The 17,051-nt window shown below is 39.7% G+C and overlaps 1 protein-coding gene across 1 annotated transcript; it reads right to left on the bottom strand.

Annotated features, from left to right (window-relative positions):
• Window positions 1-2,272: 2,272 nt before the first annotated feature.
• fth1a (ferritin, heavy polypeptide 1a) lies at window positions 2,273-16,767 on the bottom strand. Its single transcript, XM_072272381.1, has 4 exons — window positions 16,478-16,767; window positions 13,044-13,190; window positions 4,278-4,403; window positions 2,273-2,662 (listed from the first exon to the last, which is right to left on the bottom strand). The coding sequence occupies exons 1-4, from the start codon at window positions 16,577-16,579 to the stop codon at window positions 2,504-2,506; spliced, it is 534 nt and encodes a 177-aa protein (XP_072128482.1). The 5' UTR covers window positions 16,580-16,767; the 3' UTR covers window positions 2,273-2,503.
• Window positions 16,768-17,051: the final 284 nt, after the last annotated feature.

The following is a 17,051-nucleotide window of genomic DNA, read 5'->3' as shown; positions in this document are numbered from 1 at the left end:
GAACTCCTTGTTCTTCTTTTCACTGAAGATAGTTCTTTATGTCCTTGGCCATGTGTTTGGAGTCATTGTCCTGCTGCAGAATGAAATTGAGACCAGACACTTCCTTGATGGCATTGTGTGAAGGATGAAAATCCGCTTCTCAGCGTTGATTCCATTAATTCTGACCAAATCACCAACTCCATTTGCAGAATTGCAGCCCCAAACCTGCAGGGAACCTTCGCCGTGAAACTTTCACTTTTGGCTGCAGATACTCATCCATGTAGCGCTGTCCAGCTGTTCTACGAACAGCCTCCTGTTTGAAGCAAAAATTTCACATTTTGACTTGTCAGTCCAGAGAACTTGCTGCATTGTTCAGCACCCCAATCCTTGTCTTTTTGTTCAAGATGAGTGTCTTGGCTTTGTTTCCACTTCAGAAGAATGTTTTTTTGGCAGCAATTCTCCCAACAAGACTTCTCCAGACTGTAAAGGGGTGTACTTGGGCTTCAATGATTTCTGAGAGTTTGGAGTTGATAGTAGTGCTGGGCTTTTTTATAGGGTTGTTAGTTTGCTGTATCTCTCATCTGCTGCAGTTTCCATGGGCAACCACTGTTTCCAGTCCTCAACCTTTCTTTGTGCTTCTTCAGAAAAGCTTGTACAGCATATATTGAAACTGCTGTCTGCCATTAAATTTCTGCTTGGAAGAGACTTACTGATTCAGGATAATCACCTTGTGGCTTGTTGCTATACTCACTCTTGCCATGGTGCAAGAATTGATGATTTGAAGGTTAAACTAGCACAGCTGCCGCACCCTCACCTTTTAGTTTGGTTGTCCTTCGCCCACTTCGATTCCTTCTACACCCTGCTTCTGTTGCAGTTAATCATTTTAGTTCATTCATTATGTCATTGATCATTAGCACATTTATCTTTTTGAATCATGCACTAGACTATATACTTACAAAGTAATCAACTTTTATTTTAAAAAGTGATCTATTATTTAATGTTACTTTAACAAACTACAAAAGTTTCTAATTTTTTTTGGAAAAAGAATGTTTGGAAATCTAAATTTTGCTATTTTCTACTGACATACTAATGCAGAATGCAAGATATCAGATTTGGGATGGAGGGCTATCAAACAGAAGCAACATTAGATGTAAGGGGTTTGGGAAATGAAGATTTACCATTGATTTTCTCAGAGATAATAGATTTCAACTAGAGCTGTCACTTTAGAACAGAGATAACCTAATAAAAGGGCACGGTGGTAGTGTAGTGGTTAGTGTAACACTATTATCGCTTGGGCAGAGTTTGGCATTCAATTCTGATGTCATCTGTACGTCCTCCCCATGGAATGCATGGGTTTTTTCCAGGTGCTTCAGTTCTCCCCCCCCCCCCCCCCCCACAGTCCAAACACATACTGGTTAGTAGGTTAATTAGTCATTGGAAATTGCCCAGTGATTTAGGCTACAGTTAGATTGGGGGTTGCTGAGGTAGCACAGCAGGAAAGGCCAGAAGGGCCTATTCCTCACTACGTCTCTAACTAAATAAAACAAATAAAAAGCATCTAAAAACCAGAAAGGGTTTAGGCAGAGTAGTTAGAAGCTGTTGCTATTAGTGGGAGTGGGGTCAAGAACATAGGGGAAACAAGTTACTCCAAAACCAAAATTTAACTTGTCCATAAACTGATCAATCTGAACATTTATACTAATGTAATATTATCTTCACCCTCAGGGGCATTTTACTAGCTTCACCTCTACCTTCTTTTCACATTCCAAATTTTTACTCTTATGAATTTGATTATGACATTGTTCAGTTCTTGGCAAAGTCTCAATCAACCACATCCAGTAATCCTGTGTTAATTCCTAACCTTTTGCCTCTTTTTTTCCTAAAGTTCTTTTTACTTTTCCCCCCACCATAAATGTTAAAGCTTGTACTTCAGCCAACTATCTTTAGTTATCGAATGCTCAATGTGTTTTCTACATATAGGGGCTTGCGATAAGTTTTAACCATTTTCTATCAGTTTAGGAAGATGCACTAGTGAGGTTCTTGAAAAACATGAACTGCAGTGGTTGAAAAATACGATTCCTAGGATAAACTTCAAGGATATAACATCTAATGCAATTAGACCCTGCAAATATCACTTGCATCCCAGTTCATTATTTTTATCTTAATATGAAACAGGCAAGACTATATTCACGAAGATACAGGCAGAGAAAAATAGACAACTGTGAGATTACAAACACTCATTGTCTACTATAAAGTCTTGTTTTTAAAAATGAAGAAAGCAAAAGCACAAGAACACTTTTGAGTTGCTTTATTCTGGTCAGTCAAAACTTTTTTTTTTAAAACGAGTACACTTCAATAAATCCATCAGGAGACAGCTTAATAGAATCCACTTCAGTTTATGGTGATATAATCAATTACATAATTAAATAGTGTGAAAACTAGACAGACTACAAATAAGCTTATACATGCACTGAGGTTTACAGACAGTGCTATGAGCAGCAGGGACTGGAAACAATTCAGGCATTCAACTGCTGTCTTTACCCAAGGTGTGCTTATCGAACAAGTATTCAGCCATGCCATTTTCAGGGGCACCCAATCGTCGCAAGTTGGTTACATGGTCTCCTAGTAGCTTGATGGACTTAACTTGTTCATCCAAGTAGTGGGTCTCCAAAAAGTCACAAAGCTGCAGAAAAAAAAAGAACATTAACTCAACAGCATTCAGCATTTAAAAACAAAGATAACCAGTTTAACGATAGCAAAATTTCCATTCATTTGCTGCTAACAGCCACTTACACAGGCAAGCTAGATCAGAAATAGATATGACTTCCCTCCGCAATCCAACATCCCCTGGCACTTATGGTTCTATCCAGAGTACACATCATGACCAATTTCCAGTTAAGAAATGTACTGAAAGGATTTTCATAGAATTGACACCATCCTGAATCACTCATCATCAAGAAAAGAACACAAATAGGAAATACATGCTCATTGTCAACTGCATCTGATTGCCTTGCTTGGAACAAGACAAAATTGAATTTGTACATAAATAACAAATTCAAACCACACATCTGAACCAATAAAAAGGTGAATACAAGAATTCCATTTGTTCAAGAAACATCCCTATTCCACGTTAAAGTATGGATTATGATGTATTGAGATTACTGTTATCCGCAAGTTGTACAACTGCATTTAAAACCAGTAACCATTTTCTCGTGCTGCTTAATGAAATTAGCAAATGTTATTTGTTTTTCCTCATTCTGCATTCAATAATTTACCCATGTTCAGCAGACATGTTAGATTCTGATATCTGATCCAAGGTGCTTTCAGAAGTCTGGAACTTGGTGCTTTACAATCATTTTATTCAGTGTTAATAGAAAAAAAAGGAGTTGAAAATCCACAGTGATAGATGTCTACTAACTGAACACAGAAAGAGTCAAAGGAGAAAGACAAAAATGGTCAGCTATTTTTTTTTATATACTCAATGGCTAAGAAAAATTCCATTCAAAATTGCAGGTAAGAATCAGCTAATCAGAAATCCCCTATTCAAATAATGCAGTCCCAAGAGAAGCTTCTAGAACCATACAAATGTAACCATGAGGAGACAACTGCATATACATACTGTGGCCACTAGGAAGCATACCAAGCAGTTACTTGTGTATTAGTAGTTATATGAAATACAAGCAATTTTAAGGTGCAAAGAAAATAACAATTAAACAGTTGGATCAAAAAAAACGAAGCAAGTGCGTCCATTTTTACTTTGAGAGGCTGATGTATACATTAAACATTGTTATTTCTTTAGCAAAAAACTTGCTCTTATCATGTAATTGTTAAATAAATTGTATTAAGATTTCATAAGCACCTTTTCTCAATTGAAGTACAAAACTACGAAGTTTATCAATAATAAGTATGCATAACTAAAATACTGACCCCTCCACCCTCCAAAAAGCTCAGTATAAATCCCATATGTTCTTCATACATTGGTAGCTAGTCCTATCTGCTTTTTACTTCCCTCTTAGAAGAATCATAGCCTTAGTGTTAATTAAAAATGCTCTCTGAATATAGTTCATGGCCAATCTACAGTCTAAGCAGAATTGTTCAAAAGCTTCCACCAAAATTATTCAAACACAGCAAACATTGGCATTAATCCAAAAACTAATTATTCAGCCCTCTAATAATTTAGCTGATTCAGTAGCCACACCTAGTTTTCAGTTAAGACCACACCTATGATACACTTTGGTTAAGAAATGATAAAACTATCAAGGATCACAGACCAGTAACTATGGTTGAAAAATACATACATGTGGGTCATTCCTATCTGTAGCCAGTTTATGCAACTCCAAAAGTGACTGATTCACACTCTTCTCCAATTCCAAAGAGCATACCATTGCATCCAAGCCACTTCCCCATTCATCACGATCTGGTTTCTGAAAAAAAAATAAATGCGATTAATTCAAAGTATTATAGAAATTACAAAAATGGTCAAACACAGTTGCTGACCTCTAACCAAGCACCAGAAGCCAGTAGAATTAGTAAATTAGTATATACAATTGAATATTTATCATGGATTGGTGATATCCTGTAGGCCAAGTCCAAACAAAAACTAGGTTATATGGCAAAAGTATGCACAAATATTAATAGATTACTTTGCACATACATAAAGAGAAAGCTGCATTAAATCCTAGCTGTAAAAGTTAAATTACACTGATTTTCATGATCCAAACTCAAAACCATTTACAAATGTGAGCCTTATCTAAATTACTTAAAAACAATGACTACAGCAAGCGTGGAATTAACAAAGGTTAGGAAAGGCAATAGATTCCATTTTCCCAATGCTAAGATCTAGAAGGGTGAGACAGGGTAGACATGGGAGGAATGGTGCCCTTGGCTGGCATATACAGAACCTGGCATCATTCTCAATGTCAGAGGCTAGCTGTTTAAAATTGAAATCAAGAGATTGAAGGAAATTGGAAATAGGGTAGAAGCTGGTGCTGAGGCAAAAGATCAATCATGATGATATCATTAACAGCACAGATGGTTTGGAGGGCAAAATGCCGCACACACTGTATTTCTTATGTTCCGATAATATCGTACAAGTATCCTGACAACACTTCATCAACAGAGCCAAGGATTATGGACCTGTTTTCCCCTCCTTTCAGAGGACAGGTAAAGAAAAAGCTATTAAAGAACCAAGGTATCCAAGTGGAATTTTTGGTACAAGTCACATGGATTTAAAGGTGTGAATAGAACAGATGTATAATGGTCACCTAATTTTTATCCACTTGTATAATAGAAAACTCCTGATCTCTCAGTTGATCTTAGCATAGACTTTGCACCTTATTTGTCTATCTGCACTGCACTTTTACTGTACTCACGACATATTAAACACTGTTCTTCCCTTGCACAACCTCGCTTTACTTGTGTGCAAAATGATGTATCTGAATGGCATGCTAACAAAGGTTTACACTCTATCTTAGTACGTGACAATAATAGACCGTCTCCCCAGTGCATATAGTACACTGGATTGGAAAACTATATGTAATTCGCTAGGATGGAAGAACACTGGAGGTCACTAAGCAGTACGAAAGGACGATCACACATCAAGCAAATCTCTCAATAACCAAAGGACTCATCCTGCCAGTTGCTTGTTCCTCTTTCACTGTAGACCATGTCATTATTGTATTTTAGGATATACTTCCTCTTGCACAACACATCGGCATTTTTTTTTTAATTCAATGGAATCTATGCAATTGGTGATATCCTTACAAGAGTATGTGTGACAACATCTCCATATTTAACACTATATGGTGAATACTTACCTTTAGCTTAGTAAAACAACTGGCTGCTTAGGTGTTCTTTGCAGTGAAAAAGCAAGTAAAAGACAACATGGCAAAATGGAGACGTAGAACTGCATATCATCTGTGGCAAGATGCAAATCACTCAACATCTTTGGGTCAGCACAATGCTTGAGAATCATGCCTTGAAAATCATGCATTGAAAATCTCACTGGAGCCAATTTGTGTTCACTGAAAGCTGCTACACTGAACAGAAATTACTTGTAGTCAAATATAAGAGGGTTGAAAATACTTGGAAAGTCACATGCAAAATGCAAATAAAATAATCAAGGATTGTTATGTTTCTAATATTTTAGATTGTAAGCAACCTGGCAATTTTACTCAATAAGCCATTCACACAACAAATACAAAGCTTCAGCCTCCGAATGACACAAAAACAAAAGGGAAATTATGTTTTCAAGATGAATTTTCAATCTGTCAAAATATAAATTTAATATTTAAAAAATCACAAGTCATTTGTCTCAGAATACAGCTTAATGCAACGCAATGCATATTTCTATTAAGTTTTTTTTTAGTTTGCCCACTAAAAAAATTCTGAGGTACATGGGACAGTAAAGCTGATCATTGTTGAGCACGAGACAGCGTCTCGGTAATGAGATGGAAGTTTATGCTATAAATGGCTGCCCACAATATAGTTGAGAAACTGACTTAATTAAATTGTCAAAGTCCATATGCTGCACAACATTTTCGTACAAATATAAACTACAATTATATTTAAGTTGAAAATAAACTTTATTCATAGTATAAAAAAATTACAAAAAACTGTGCAACACTTTTACATTCTTAAATTCATAGAGAAGGTGTTAAGTAGTACTAGTTTGTAAATCCAACAGTGCTGCCATCCACGTGGTCTCCTGGAGTGGTACATTATTTGGTACAAATGTGCACTGCCCCAGCTCTCAACAGAAACAGGTGGAGTAAACAAGTCTTTGCAATTGGAGCTCTGCTTAGTTCAGCTGGCTGGATGCCTGAGAGTGTTTTCCAAACACATCAGGAGAACATTCTGGATACAACAATCCTATCAGTGTGTATTCTGAGAACAAGTCCACAACTTGTGTTACACTTCCACAGGACACAAGAAGAAAGGGACTGCTAAATTATCAGCATTTTACTAATAGTCCTTGTTGGTCTGCAAGAGAAATAGAAGGACAGACAAGCATGGGCAGCCAAAAGAGATGGAAACAGGAACTCCTTCCCTCACTCACTAAGCCCTCAGGTAGAGAGTATGCAATTTATCCTGCAGTTTATTCCCTCTACCCCAATCCCTAAACTTTCTTAAAATCTGCTGCCAGAAAATGGTTCTCACTATTCCAAAGCTCATGTCTGTTTTATGCAGAACTCTGCATGAATTCTTTCAGTCCAGGTTCTGCTTTGCCTCAGTAACAAAATAGTTCTGATCAAATGCACTAATATATTAAGATTTTAACAAAGAAAACTGCTTGACCCATTAAGTTTCCATCTTCGATATAGCTGACTACAGCAACCCCCTCTCAACACCCCCAACAAGTCTATTTGAACGGGACTTCATTTATTTGGTTTAAACTTCACTTCACCACTTCTCACCTCCCTTCACTGCCTGGCTTGTTTAATCAGAATTATACTTATTGTCACTGACCAAAGTCATGAAATTTGTAATTTTGTGGCAGTACAGTGCAAATGTAACAAATTATAAGTTATTATATAAAAAATATTAGTGCACCACTGCTCAGTACAAGAGGACATGCCTTTAAGGTAAGGGGTGGGAAGTTCATGGGCGATATTAGAGGAAGGTTTTTTATTCAGAGAGTGGAATGCACTGCTTGAGTCAGTGGTGGAGGCAGATACACTAGTGAAATTTAAGAGACTACTAGCCAGGTATATGGAGGAATTTAAGGTGGGGGGTTATATGGGAGGCAGGGTTTAAGGGTCGGCACATTGTGGGCCGAAGGGCCTGTACTGTGCTGTACTGTTCTATGTTTAAAAGGAATAGTGAGGTAGTGTTCATTAGTTCATGAACCATTCAGAAATCTGATGCAGGTGGGAAGAAATTGTTCCTAAAACATCAAGTATGGGGTTTCAGGCTCCTGTACCTCTCCCTGACAGTACTGAGAGGAGGGCACGCCCCAATAGTGAGGGTCCTTCACGATGGATGTCAGCTTCTTGAGGTGCCACCTTTTCAAAGGTTTTCTCAATGACTGTGAGGCTTGTGCTCGTGATGTAGCTGGCAAAGAGTCGACAACCATATGAAGCCTCTTACAATCCTGTGCATTGGTGCTTCCATAGCAGACAGTGAAACATCTAGTCAGAATGCTCTCTCTATGGCACACCTTTAGAAATGTGCTGGAGACTTTGGTGACATACTAAGGCTACATCCACACTAGACCAGATAATTTTGAAAACACTGGTTTCGAGTAAAAACTACAGGCATCCACACCAAGCGTTTTTCAAAATATCTCCGTCCACATTAGAACGGATATTTAGGCAAATTTCCTACTGGGCATGCGCAGGACACACAGAAAACAGGCAATGAGGAAACAGTATACTTGGTTCGCGTTTGTCCAGTTACAGACTAGAAAAACTTTCAAGGAATTGCTGTTGGCTCTCACGCAGGACTTAAAACTAAATAAACAACAAATACTGGAACGTATGGAGGCAACCAACAGGGAGTTCACAGACAGTATGACCCAGCTGACGACAAACATTGAAAAACTGACTAACTCTGTTGCAATAATAAAGCACCTTGTTAAATGTATAAAACATGTCTGCATCAGTGTTATCTTGTATTTCCATACAATGTTACATTAGGCTGTTACACATCTATTGTCAGAGAAGTACTTGCATAAATAGGTAAACCACCTTCATATAAGCAAGGACAGAAAACAGTATACTTATTTATTCAGTAAGCTACGGGTCAAAGTATTTGGTGAGTACATTTCTAACTCTTCTGGCTTCAGTCTCGTTGCTGTCTGTTCTGAAATTGTTAGGCTGTGTGGGTGATTGCTTTCAAGAAAACAATGAAATGCCGCACTGCTGCCATCTGTTCTGGCACACCATGACAGCGTTTTTAAATAGTCAAAGAAGCTTACTTTACAATTTGACTCTCACGCCGTTCACACTGACTGCGCGTTATAACAGCTGTCTAGCAGCGCTTGCGCAGTACCAAGCAGAAGCAGAAAAAGCATTGTTGTTGTGGTGTTGTCATGACAGCATTTTTAAATCTCTCCGTTTACCCCATCCACACTACAACGCACAACAATTGTTTTCAAATTTACACACTCTAGAGAGTGTTTTAGAAAAGCTCCATTTCCAGGGGATGAAAACGCCAATTCAATGTGGATGGAGGGTCAAAACGAAGAGAAAAAGCTTCGTTTTCAAAATAATCTGGCGTAGTGTGGACGTAGCCTAAATCTCCTCAAACTCCTAATCAAATTCTGCTGGCTTGCCTCTGTTGTGATTGCATAAGTATGGTTGGCCAAAGACAGATCCACTGAGATGCTGATGCCCAAAGGTTAGATATTGCTCACTCTTTCCGCCGCTGACCCCTCAATGAGGATAGGTGTGTGTTCTCCCAGCTTCCCCTTCCTCAAGTCCACAATCAATTCTTTGGTCTTGCTGACCTTGAGTGCAAGGTTGTTACTACAACAGCATTTGACCAGCTGATCTATTTCAATCTAGTACACTTCATTGTCAGCATCTGACTCTCTGCCAATAACAGTGGTACCATCAACAAATTTATAGCGAGCATACTGCCATGAGTGTACTGGGAGAAGAGTAGTGCATTAAGGTTGACTGTCAGCAAGAAAGAGACCTTATCACTAATCGGTACTGACTGTGGTCTTCCGATGAGGAAATCAAGAAACCAGTTGCAGAGGGAGGTACAGAGATCCAGGTTTTGAAGCTTGTTGACTTGTGTTGTGTGGATTTGTGCTGTGTTGAATGCCATCAAGGAGTAACGAACAGAAAATTTCTCTAGTTAAAATATTGAGAAACAAGCAGCCATTGTTCAGTCTCCTTCACAAACCGCTCCCTGTCCCAAATTCCTCTCCCTTGCTGTTGTCTAAAATTAAGAGTCAGAATTAGACTGTACAGATACAAGCCCTCTGGTCCACTATGTTAATGCCACCCTTGCACCTATCTATACCAATCTCATTTAACCACATTACGTTGTAATCTCCATTGCTTAGCAAGTCAAGTACTTCTCCGGATGATTCTTAAATTCTGTGCAATTATATGCCGCCATACCTTTTTTGGACAGCACAATCTAGACTCTGGAGGAAAAAAAAGCCTCCTCAAAGACTCTAAACTTCAATCCCTCTTCTTAAACCTGTGCCCTCAGTTTGGATACACTTCAACAGGGGGAAAAAAATGTTCATCCTCTTAATGTAATACAACCCTATCAATCAGCCATCTGCCTCCTGTCATCATCATCAGGTGCCGTGCCCAGTTTGAGCTTTGACTGCCATGGCCCACACACTCCTGTTTCGGGTCAAGTGGATCAATTCATTGGTATTCATTTCCAGTTCTCTGGCTGCTGTCTCTATCATCATTTGTCTTTGTCTTCCTCTTGTTTCTTCCCTTCAATCTTTCACATAATTATCGTGCATTCTAACTCCTCTTTCCTAATCACATGTCCAATGAAGTCATGTTGCCTTTTAATGACCTCATACATTATTTCTCTTTTTGTGCTTGCTCTGTTCATGACATCCTCGTTAGATATTCGTTTCATCCGTGACATTCTATGCATCCTCCTCAAAAACCACATCTCTGCTGTTTCAATTCGTTTCCTCATGTTACTAGATATTGTCCAACATTCTGAGCCATATAACATAACTGGATAAACGTAACATTTCAGTACTCTGAGGTGGGTTGTCATGCCTAGTTTAGTGTTGGTCAGTATACTCTTCATTCTTGTAAAGGTGTCTTTTGCCATCCCTATTCTTCTTTTGATGTCCATGTCACACCTGCCATCTGATGTCACCCAGCTTCCCAAGCAGCAAAAGTTCTGTACTTGTTTTATGTCTTCTCCGTTTATTTTCAGCCTGCAGATAGGATTCTCCTTCTTTTTGGATATCACCATACATTGTCTTTTTGCAATTGATAGAGAGACCCATTTTTGCACTTTCTTCAACAACTATATCAATTAAGTTTTGTAGTTCTTCCTCCGTACTTGCAATTAACACAGTATCACCTGCATATCTGAAATTATTGATGTTTTCACCGCCAACTTTGATACCTAAGATGTCTCTTATTTTTTGTAATATTGTTTCACTGTACACATTAAACAAATCAGGGGAGAAAACACACCCTTGTCTAACACCTCTCGGTTCCTCTGTTATAGGAAAAACAACCCCAACCTATCTAACCTCTCTTATAACTAAAACATACCAATCCATGCAACATCCTGGTGAATGTATTCTGCATCCTCTCCAGAGCAATCTTATCCTTCCTATTAAGTGTACTCCTGATCACCACGCTACAACCAATATTTTATAAAGTTGTAACAACATGACATCCTAGTTCTTATATTCTGTGCCCAGTTGAAGGAAAGCATCACATATTCCTTCTTCACCACATTACAGGTCCTCCTCAGGGTTTGAGTGCCTGATTTTGGGTACCCCGTACTTAAGAATGAACATTTAGAAACTGTTGGGATGGATTTACTGGCTGTTGCAAGGCTGCAGGCATCTTCTGTTGAATGGAAATGGACATTTCAACATGCCTTCTCTCCCTCCGTTCTCACTCCAGTTGAGCAAATACACGTGCTCACTCACCAAAGTCAGTGAGACTGGCTGGGGGCACTCTTCCCAAGCCTGCTGTTTCTGTGATCCTCTCCCGCTGACCATCTTTGCTTATTTCCAATCTAGGAACAGAACTCTGCTGAAACCTGGATCTTCCCAGATTGACCTGTGATAGCACTTCCAAGATCTCTGTCATCAACATGCCCCAGACTCCTGTCATTTAATGTGTATTTGCTACCCTTGTTTGCACCTCCCAAAAAAAAATGCATCACCTCACACTTGTCAGATTAACTTCCACGTGCCATTGCTCCACCCAACATTCTAGCTGATCTATATCATGCAATAGATACTTTATTGATCCCAAAGGAAATTAGTGTCACAGTATCATTACAAGTGCACAGATATACAAATATTAGAGAAGCAATAAAGAATTTAAAAAGTTACTCAAACACACTAACTGGAGGGGGTTGACTCATTATAGAGCCTAATGGTCAAGAGTAAGAATGACCTCCTGTAGCGCTCTTTGGAGCAACGCAGTTGCTTAGTCTATTAGTAAAAGTGCTCCTCTGTTCAGCCAAGGTGACATGCAGAGGGTGAGAAACAGTGTCCAGAATTGCCAGGATTTTCCGTAGGGCCCTTTGTTCTACCACAACCTCCAGTGTGTCCAGTTTGATTCCTATATCAGAGCCAGCCTATCTAATCAGCCTGTTGGTGACACCTCTGTTGATGCCATTGTCCCAACACACCACCCCCACAGAAGATTGTACTGGCAACAACAGCCTGGTAGAACATGTGAAGGGCAGGCCTCCATAATCCAAAAGACCTCAGTCTCCTCAGGAAGTTCAATTTAATAGCCTTAGCCTTCTTCACTATCAACAATAATTTCATATCATCTGCAAACTTAATTACCATACCTCCATTATTCACATATAAGTCATTAACATATATCACAAATGGAAGCCCCAACACTAGTGTGGACGCTAGCCTTGGTCTCAACTATTTGACACATCCTTCTGAACTAGCTTCCCTCATTCTACTCTCTAAAGATGGTCCAAACGTCTGCTGTTCATGTCCTAGCTTATTCCTAGTCCCAATCACTGTACTTTTTGACTTGTATGATTTATACTGACAACACATTTAGCAAAGCCTCAATTTCAATATTTGCAATCACCCCTTTATCTATAATTGCCTCCAATCCAACAACTCTGTACTGTGTTGATTTCACCCTCTGGCCTACCCTCATCCCACCATTTGTGGTTTACATTCAACTGCAAAAGTTCTAGAACTTTCTTTCATCAGGTCTATGAAAATATTTCTCAAAACATAAAACATAAAATCATGTTGTACATATTTCTGTGACGCTCCTGGAATCATATCTGCTATGTTAAAGTTACTAACCAGTTAAATCATCAGATTGCCCTTACAGTCCAAATTATTAATGGAACATTTAAACACGGAAAGAAATCACTGGGTTTTATTAAAGAGCTTTTCCAACCTTGATGTCCTGGAGTAAAGTGCGGCCTCCTCGCTGATTCTGTAGCTTCATCAACTTTTCAGCATGCTCACGCTCCTCATGAGACTGCTCCAGAAAAAAACTGGCGAAGTTCTTCAATGCAATGTCATCACGGTCAAAGTAATAGGACTGGAAAAAATGTACAATGGATATTCTAAGAACAAATAAAATACTTATTTAGTTCATACTCCCCAAATGACTTCGGTAATTAACACCCTACACAATTAACCGTGGTTCCATAGCTAGAATCACCCTAGATCACATAAAACAGCTCCATTGTTCTTGGGGAAAAAAAGTTGCACATACAAACTAATATTCATTGGCTAGAATCTTATGTACACAAAAGTTGTTTCCTTCTCCAAGTGGCCAGTGATCATAAATGGACACCGTGTGAGGTTTTCTTTGATCCAAGAGTATTCTAACTTACATCAAATTATATTGACAACGATCAGCCTGTCCAGTTCACCCAAATCACAAAACAGCTGCCACGTTTTTATATAAAACTGTATGTACTATCAAACTAAGCCTTTGCTTTCTCCACTATGATCACAAGTGGACTCTGACAGTCCCAGTTGCTTTTTGACAGTGCAACAGGCAGCTTGTTCCATAAGCACATGGTAGCGTAGCAGTGCGACATTACTAGAGCTCATTGGAGTTCAGAGTTCAATGCTGGCGTCGCCTGTAAGGAGTTTGTACATTCACCCTGTGGTATGTGTGGGTGTTTACTGGGTGCTCTGGTTTCCTCTTACAGTCCAAATACATAACTAGAAGTTTAATTGGTCATTGTAAACTGTCCCTTGATTAGGTTAGGATTAAATTAGGAGTTGTTGAGTAGCACAGTTTGAAGGGCCAGAAGGGCCCATTCTGCACTTATCTCTAAATAAATAAAATACCCACCACCGTCTGTGTTGCAATTGTGATTAATGTCACCGTTGAGACACTGAAGCTGGTGATATTGAAGTCTTTATTCATTATAACAAGCAGGCACTCTTGTGGAGACACTCACAGTAGTCTCTCAAACTCAAGGTACATCACATTTTTATATACTTTTGATCAATGGTAACAGTAGGTGATTCAACAGTTTCAATAATGACAATGACATTGTTTACTTCAATACTTTGGGTTCACAATGCTTCCTCTGAATTGGATACCTACAGTGCAAGACACCTCTGAATGGTCAAATAAATTTGCTAATTGCAAGCTTCCCTGACCTTATTTACAATGGTAATAGTGGCCAGATTGCAGCACAGCAATTAACACTGTCTTAAAGTTTGGCTGATACATATACAAACAGTTCATGGTCACCATTTTGCAAATTATCTTAGTCTGTGGACCAGTTTAACTTCAATTTACTGCTGGAAATTTACAAATTACATTGAGAACTTAAGACTGGTTCTTGTTTGAATTGATATCTGCTATATTCACATAACTCCAGAATGCTCCCTAAACAGTCTGTGTTTAAACAAAGAAATTAAACAAATAAATTAAATAAATTATTTTGTCACAAGATGAACTTACACAGCAATAACAAAACACTAGGTCAAGGGTGAATGTGAAGCTGAATAATATTAATATATTTTTTCCAAACAATATTGCAGTAATAAATGACACCAAAAGCCATAAAGCCCAAGCATCTGATGCTGCACAAGGTTTTGGAAAAAGGGCTTTGGAGATGTGCACTGGCTGCCATCTTCCAAAAATTCAACTTGTAGAGTAGATTTGAGATTGGCAGATAGCAAATGTAACTCATTTCAGAAAGGAGAGACAGGAAACAGTTAGTATGATCCAGCTGAAGGGAAAATGCAAGAACCAATTAAGGAAATTATATCAGGACTCAAAATTCAGGCTGAGTAACATGGATTTAATAAATATATCTAAAATAGTTTCAGGTAATAACTAGCAGAATAAAAGAGTGAAACTCGTGGATGTGGTGTGTTTGCACATTTGGAAGGTATCACTCGGAGTTATTAAACAAAATCAGAGCAGGTGGAACATTGATAATTGAAAATTTATTAACTTGATATACTTTTTATTTATTTATTGAGATACAATGCGGAATAGTTGCAGGGCAACCCCCATTTTAACCCTAGCCTAATGACCAATTAACCTCTGTGAGAAGAAACCCAGAGAAACCCATGTGGTCACAGGAAGAACGTACTAACTCCTTACAGGACTGTGGCAGGGTCGCTAGTGCTGTAAAGTGTTGTGTGAACCACTACGCCACTGTGTTGCCCACGGTATGTTGCTGGAACTTATCCCACTGTTATTCCGGTCACTTGCACAGAAAAAGAGTTGAGCAAATTCTGGGAGATGCAAAAATACAAGTTCCCTCCATTAAAGAAATAATTAAGAATTTCAAAAATACATAACAAGCGTAACAATTACTCCAGGCCACAGTTTACCAGCACGTCCTCAAATCTGTGTTGCAACAATAAAATGGCAAAGTACCTCTTACATGGACAGGTTGCGTTACCAGAATGCTGTGAAGCCGAATATGCACAACACAGAATTCGGGCTGCGCTGACCAAATGCTGCAACTTTTAGCAGTCCATCCAAGCCTGTTCTATACTATTCAGAAACACCACTCCAACCAAACGGTAAACCTTAAGTTGCTAACCTTGAATAAAGCAAACACAAAATATTCAGTCATTCTATTCGATTTCAACCAGGATAACCAGACGGTTATCCTGTAATAAAAACTGTAAAATCTACGAAACCTTTCAGCTTTTTCGGTAACGAGTAATACCGAGCAAGTAGCAATGGAACTTACCGCGTTGTACACTGAAATAAAACAAAAAATAAATCACATTCCCTTTAATTTTTTTTTCTGGACGCCTTCCATACAGAATGTCATACCATCTAGCCTGGCGTTCTTGGAAGGGATGATGCAATGCAAAGGACATCGCTCATCCTTTGAAACATAACGGAGCGGGGGAGGGAGGGAAGCATTAAGTTGATGAAAGCAGGAATCGATCCAAGTTCGTTGCCGACAATCCTATCGAGCACCACCACAGAAGAAATTTCTCTATTATTGATTCTAGTCTGCAGGGTGCAAGATGGCTGCTCCACTTAATCACGTCACATAACCTTAAAATAGTTCATTACTCACACGACCATTACGCACTTCTTGGATGTTGTAAAAAGGCGGATTCCCGCGCACTCCACCTGCTCTTCTTTCTTTCACCGTGTGCTGAGCTACCGGGGAAGCACAACACTAATGCTCAGGGCCTTCAGGGTGCCCTTTCCTCAGCCGTCCCAGTGTTAGAAAACACCAGATAACCACACATACCTCATCCTCCCCTCGCCTTCGACATTACGCAGCTCTCCCCCCCCCCCACCCTCCGGCTCAGCAATGATGCGGCAAAAGCCCCCTCTCTCCTCGGACTACCGCGCCCCTCATCTACACCGGCACTCACCATGGAGAGGTAGACGTAGGACGCGTACAGCTCCAGGTTGATCTGCCGACTAACGGCGGCCTCGCAGTCAGGGTGATAATTCTGTCGTACCTGGGAGCTCATTTCGATTAGCGAAGAAGGGGAGAGGGGGAAAAAAAAGCTTAGAGTATAGCAGAATATGCGAAGATGGTGTCCGTGGAAAAAGCGGCTGGGAATGAAGGTTCCGTTCAATCACTGTTGAAGCAGGAACACTCGCTCCCTCGGTTTCCCCTTCACTGACTGACCTTCTCTGCGGGACAGGGGCCCCGACGCGCATGCGTACCCTTGGGACGCGTGCGTGCTCGGCAAGAACTTCCGGACAATTCAAACGTACCCGCCGCGCGCCGCTCCCACGTGCTGGCCCGTGCGCGCGCTGCAGCCGTTGCGCGTTTCCAAAATTAACGCTGGCTGGCTGAACCTTCGTTAGAACACATTCTCCCTTCACTCCCGGATTATCCAGCCAGGTGTAGATTTTGTTATCCTTTTAGGAGCAGTCCAGTGCAATACCACTCCCAGATGGGTGCATCTTCTAATCTCCATGCGCTGGACCAGGCGC

The sequence above is a fragment of the Mobula birostris genome, chromosome 11 (assembly GCF_030028105.1).
Source record: "Mobula birostris isolate sMobBir1 chromosome 11, sMobBir1.hap1, whole genome shotgun sequence".
Lineage (NCBI taxonomy): Eukaryota > Metazoa > Chordata > Chondrichthyes > Myliobatiformes > Myliobatidae > Mobula > Mobula birostris.
This window is presented reverse-complemented; position numbering and strand designations above follow the sequence as displayed.

Excerpts from the sequence above, each read along its gene's own strand:
- fth1a (XM_072272381.1), bottom strand. The coding sequence starts at position 16,579 with ATGAGCTCCCAGGTACGACAGAATTATCACCCTGACTGCGAGGCCGCC. Across the intron at positions 13,191-16,477 it reads CCTACGTCTACCTCTCCATG|TCCTATTACTTTGACCGTGA; the intron begins GTGAGTGCCGGT and ends CATTTTTTCCAG. Across the intron at positions 4,404-13,043 it reads CTTTACTCCAGGACATCAAG|AAACCAGATCGTGATGAATG; the intron begins GTTGGAAAAGCT and ends TTTTTTTTTCAG.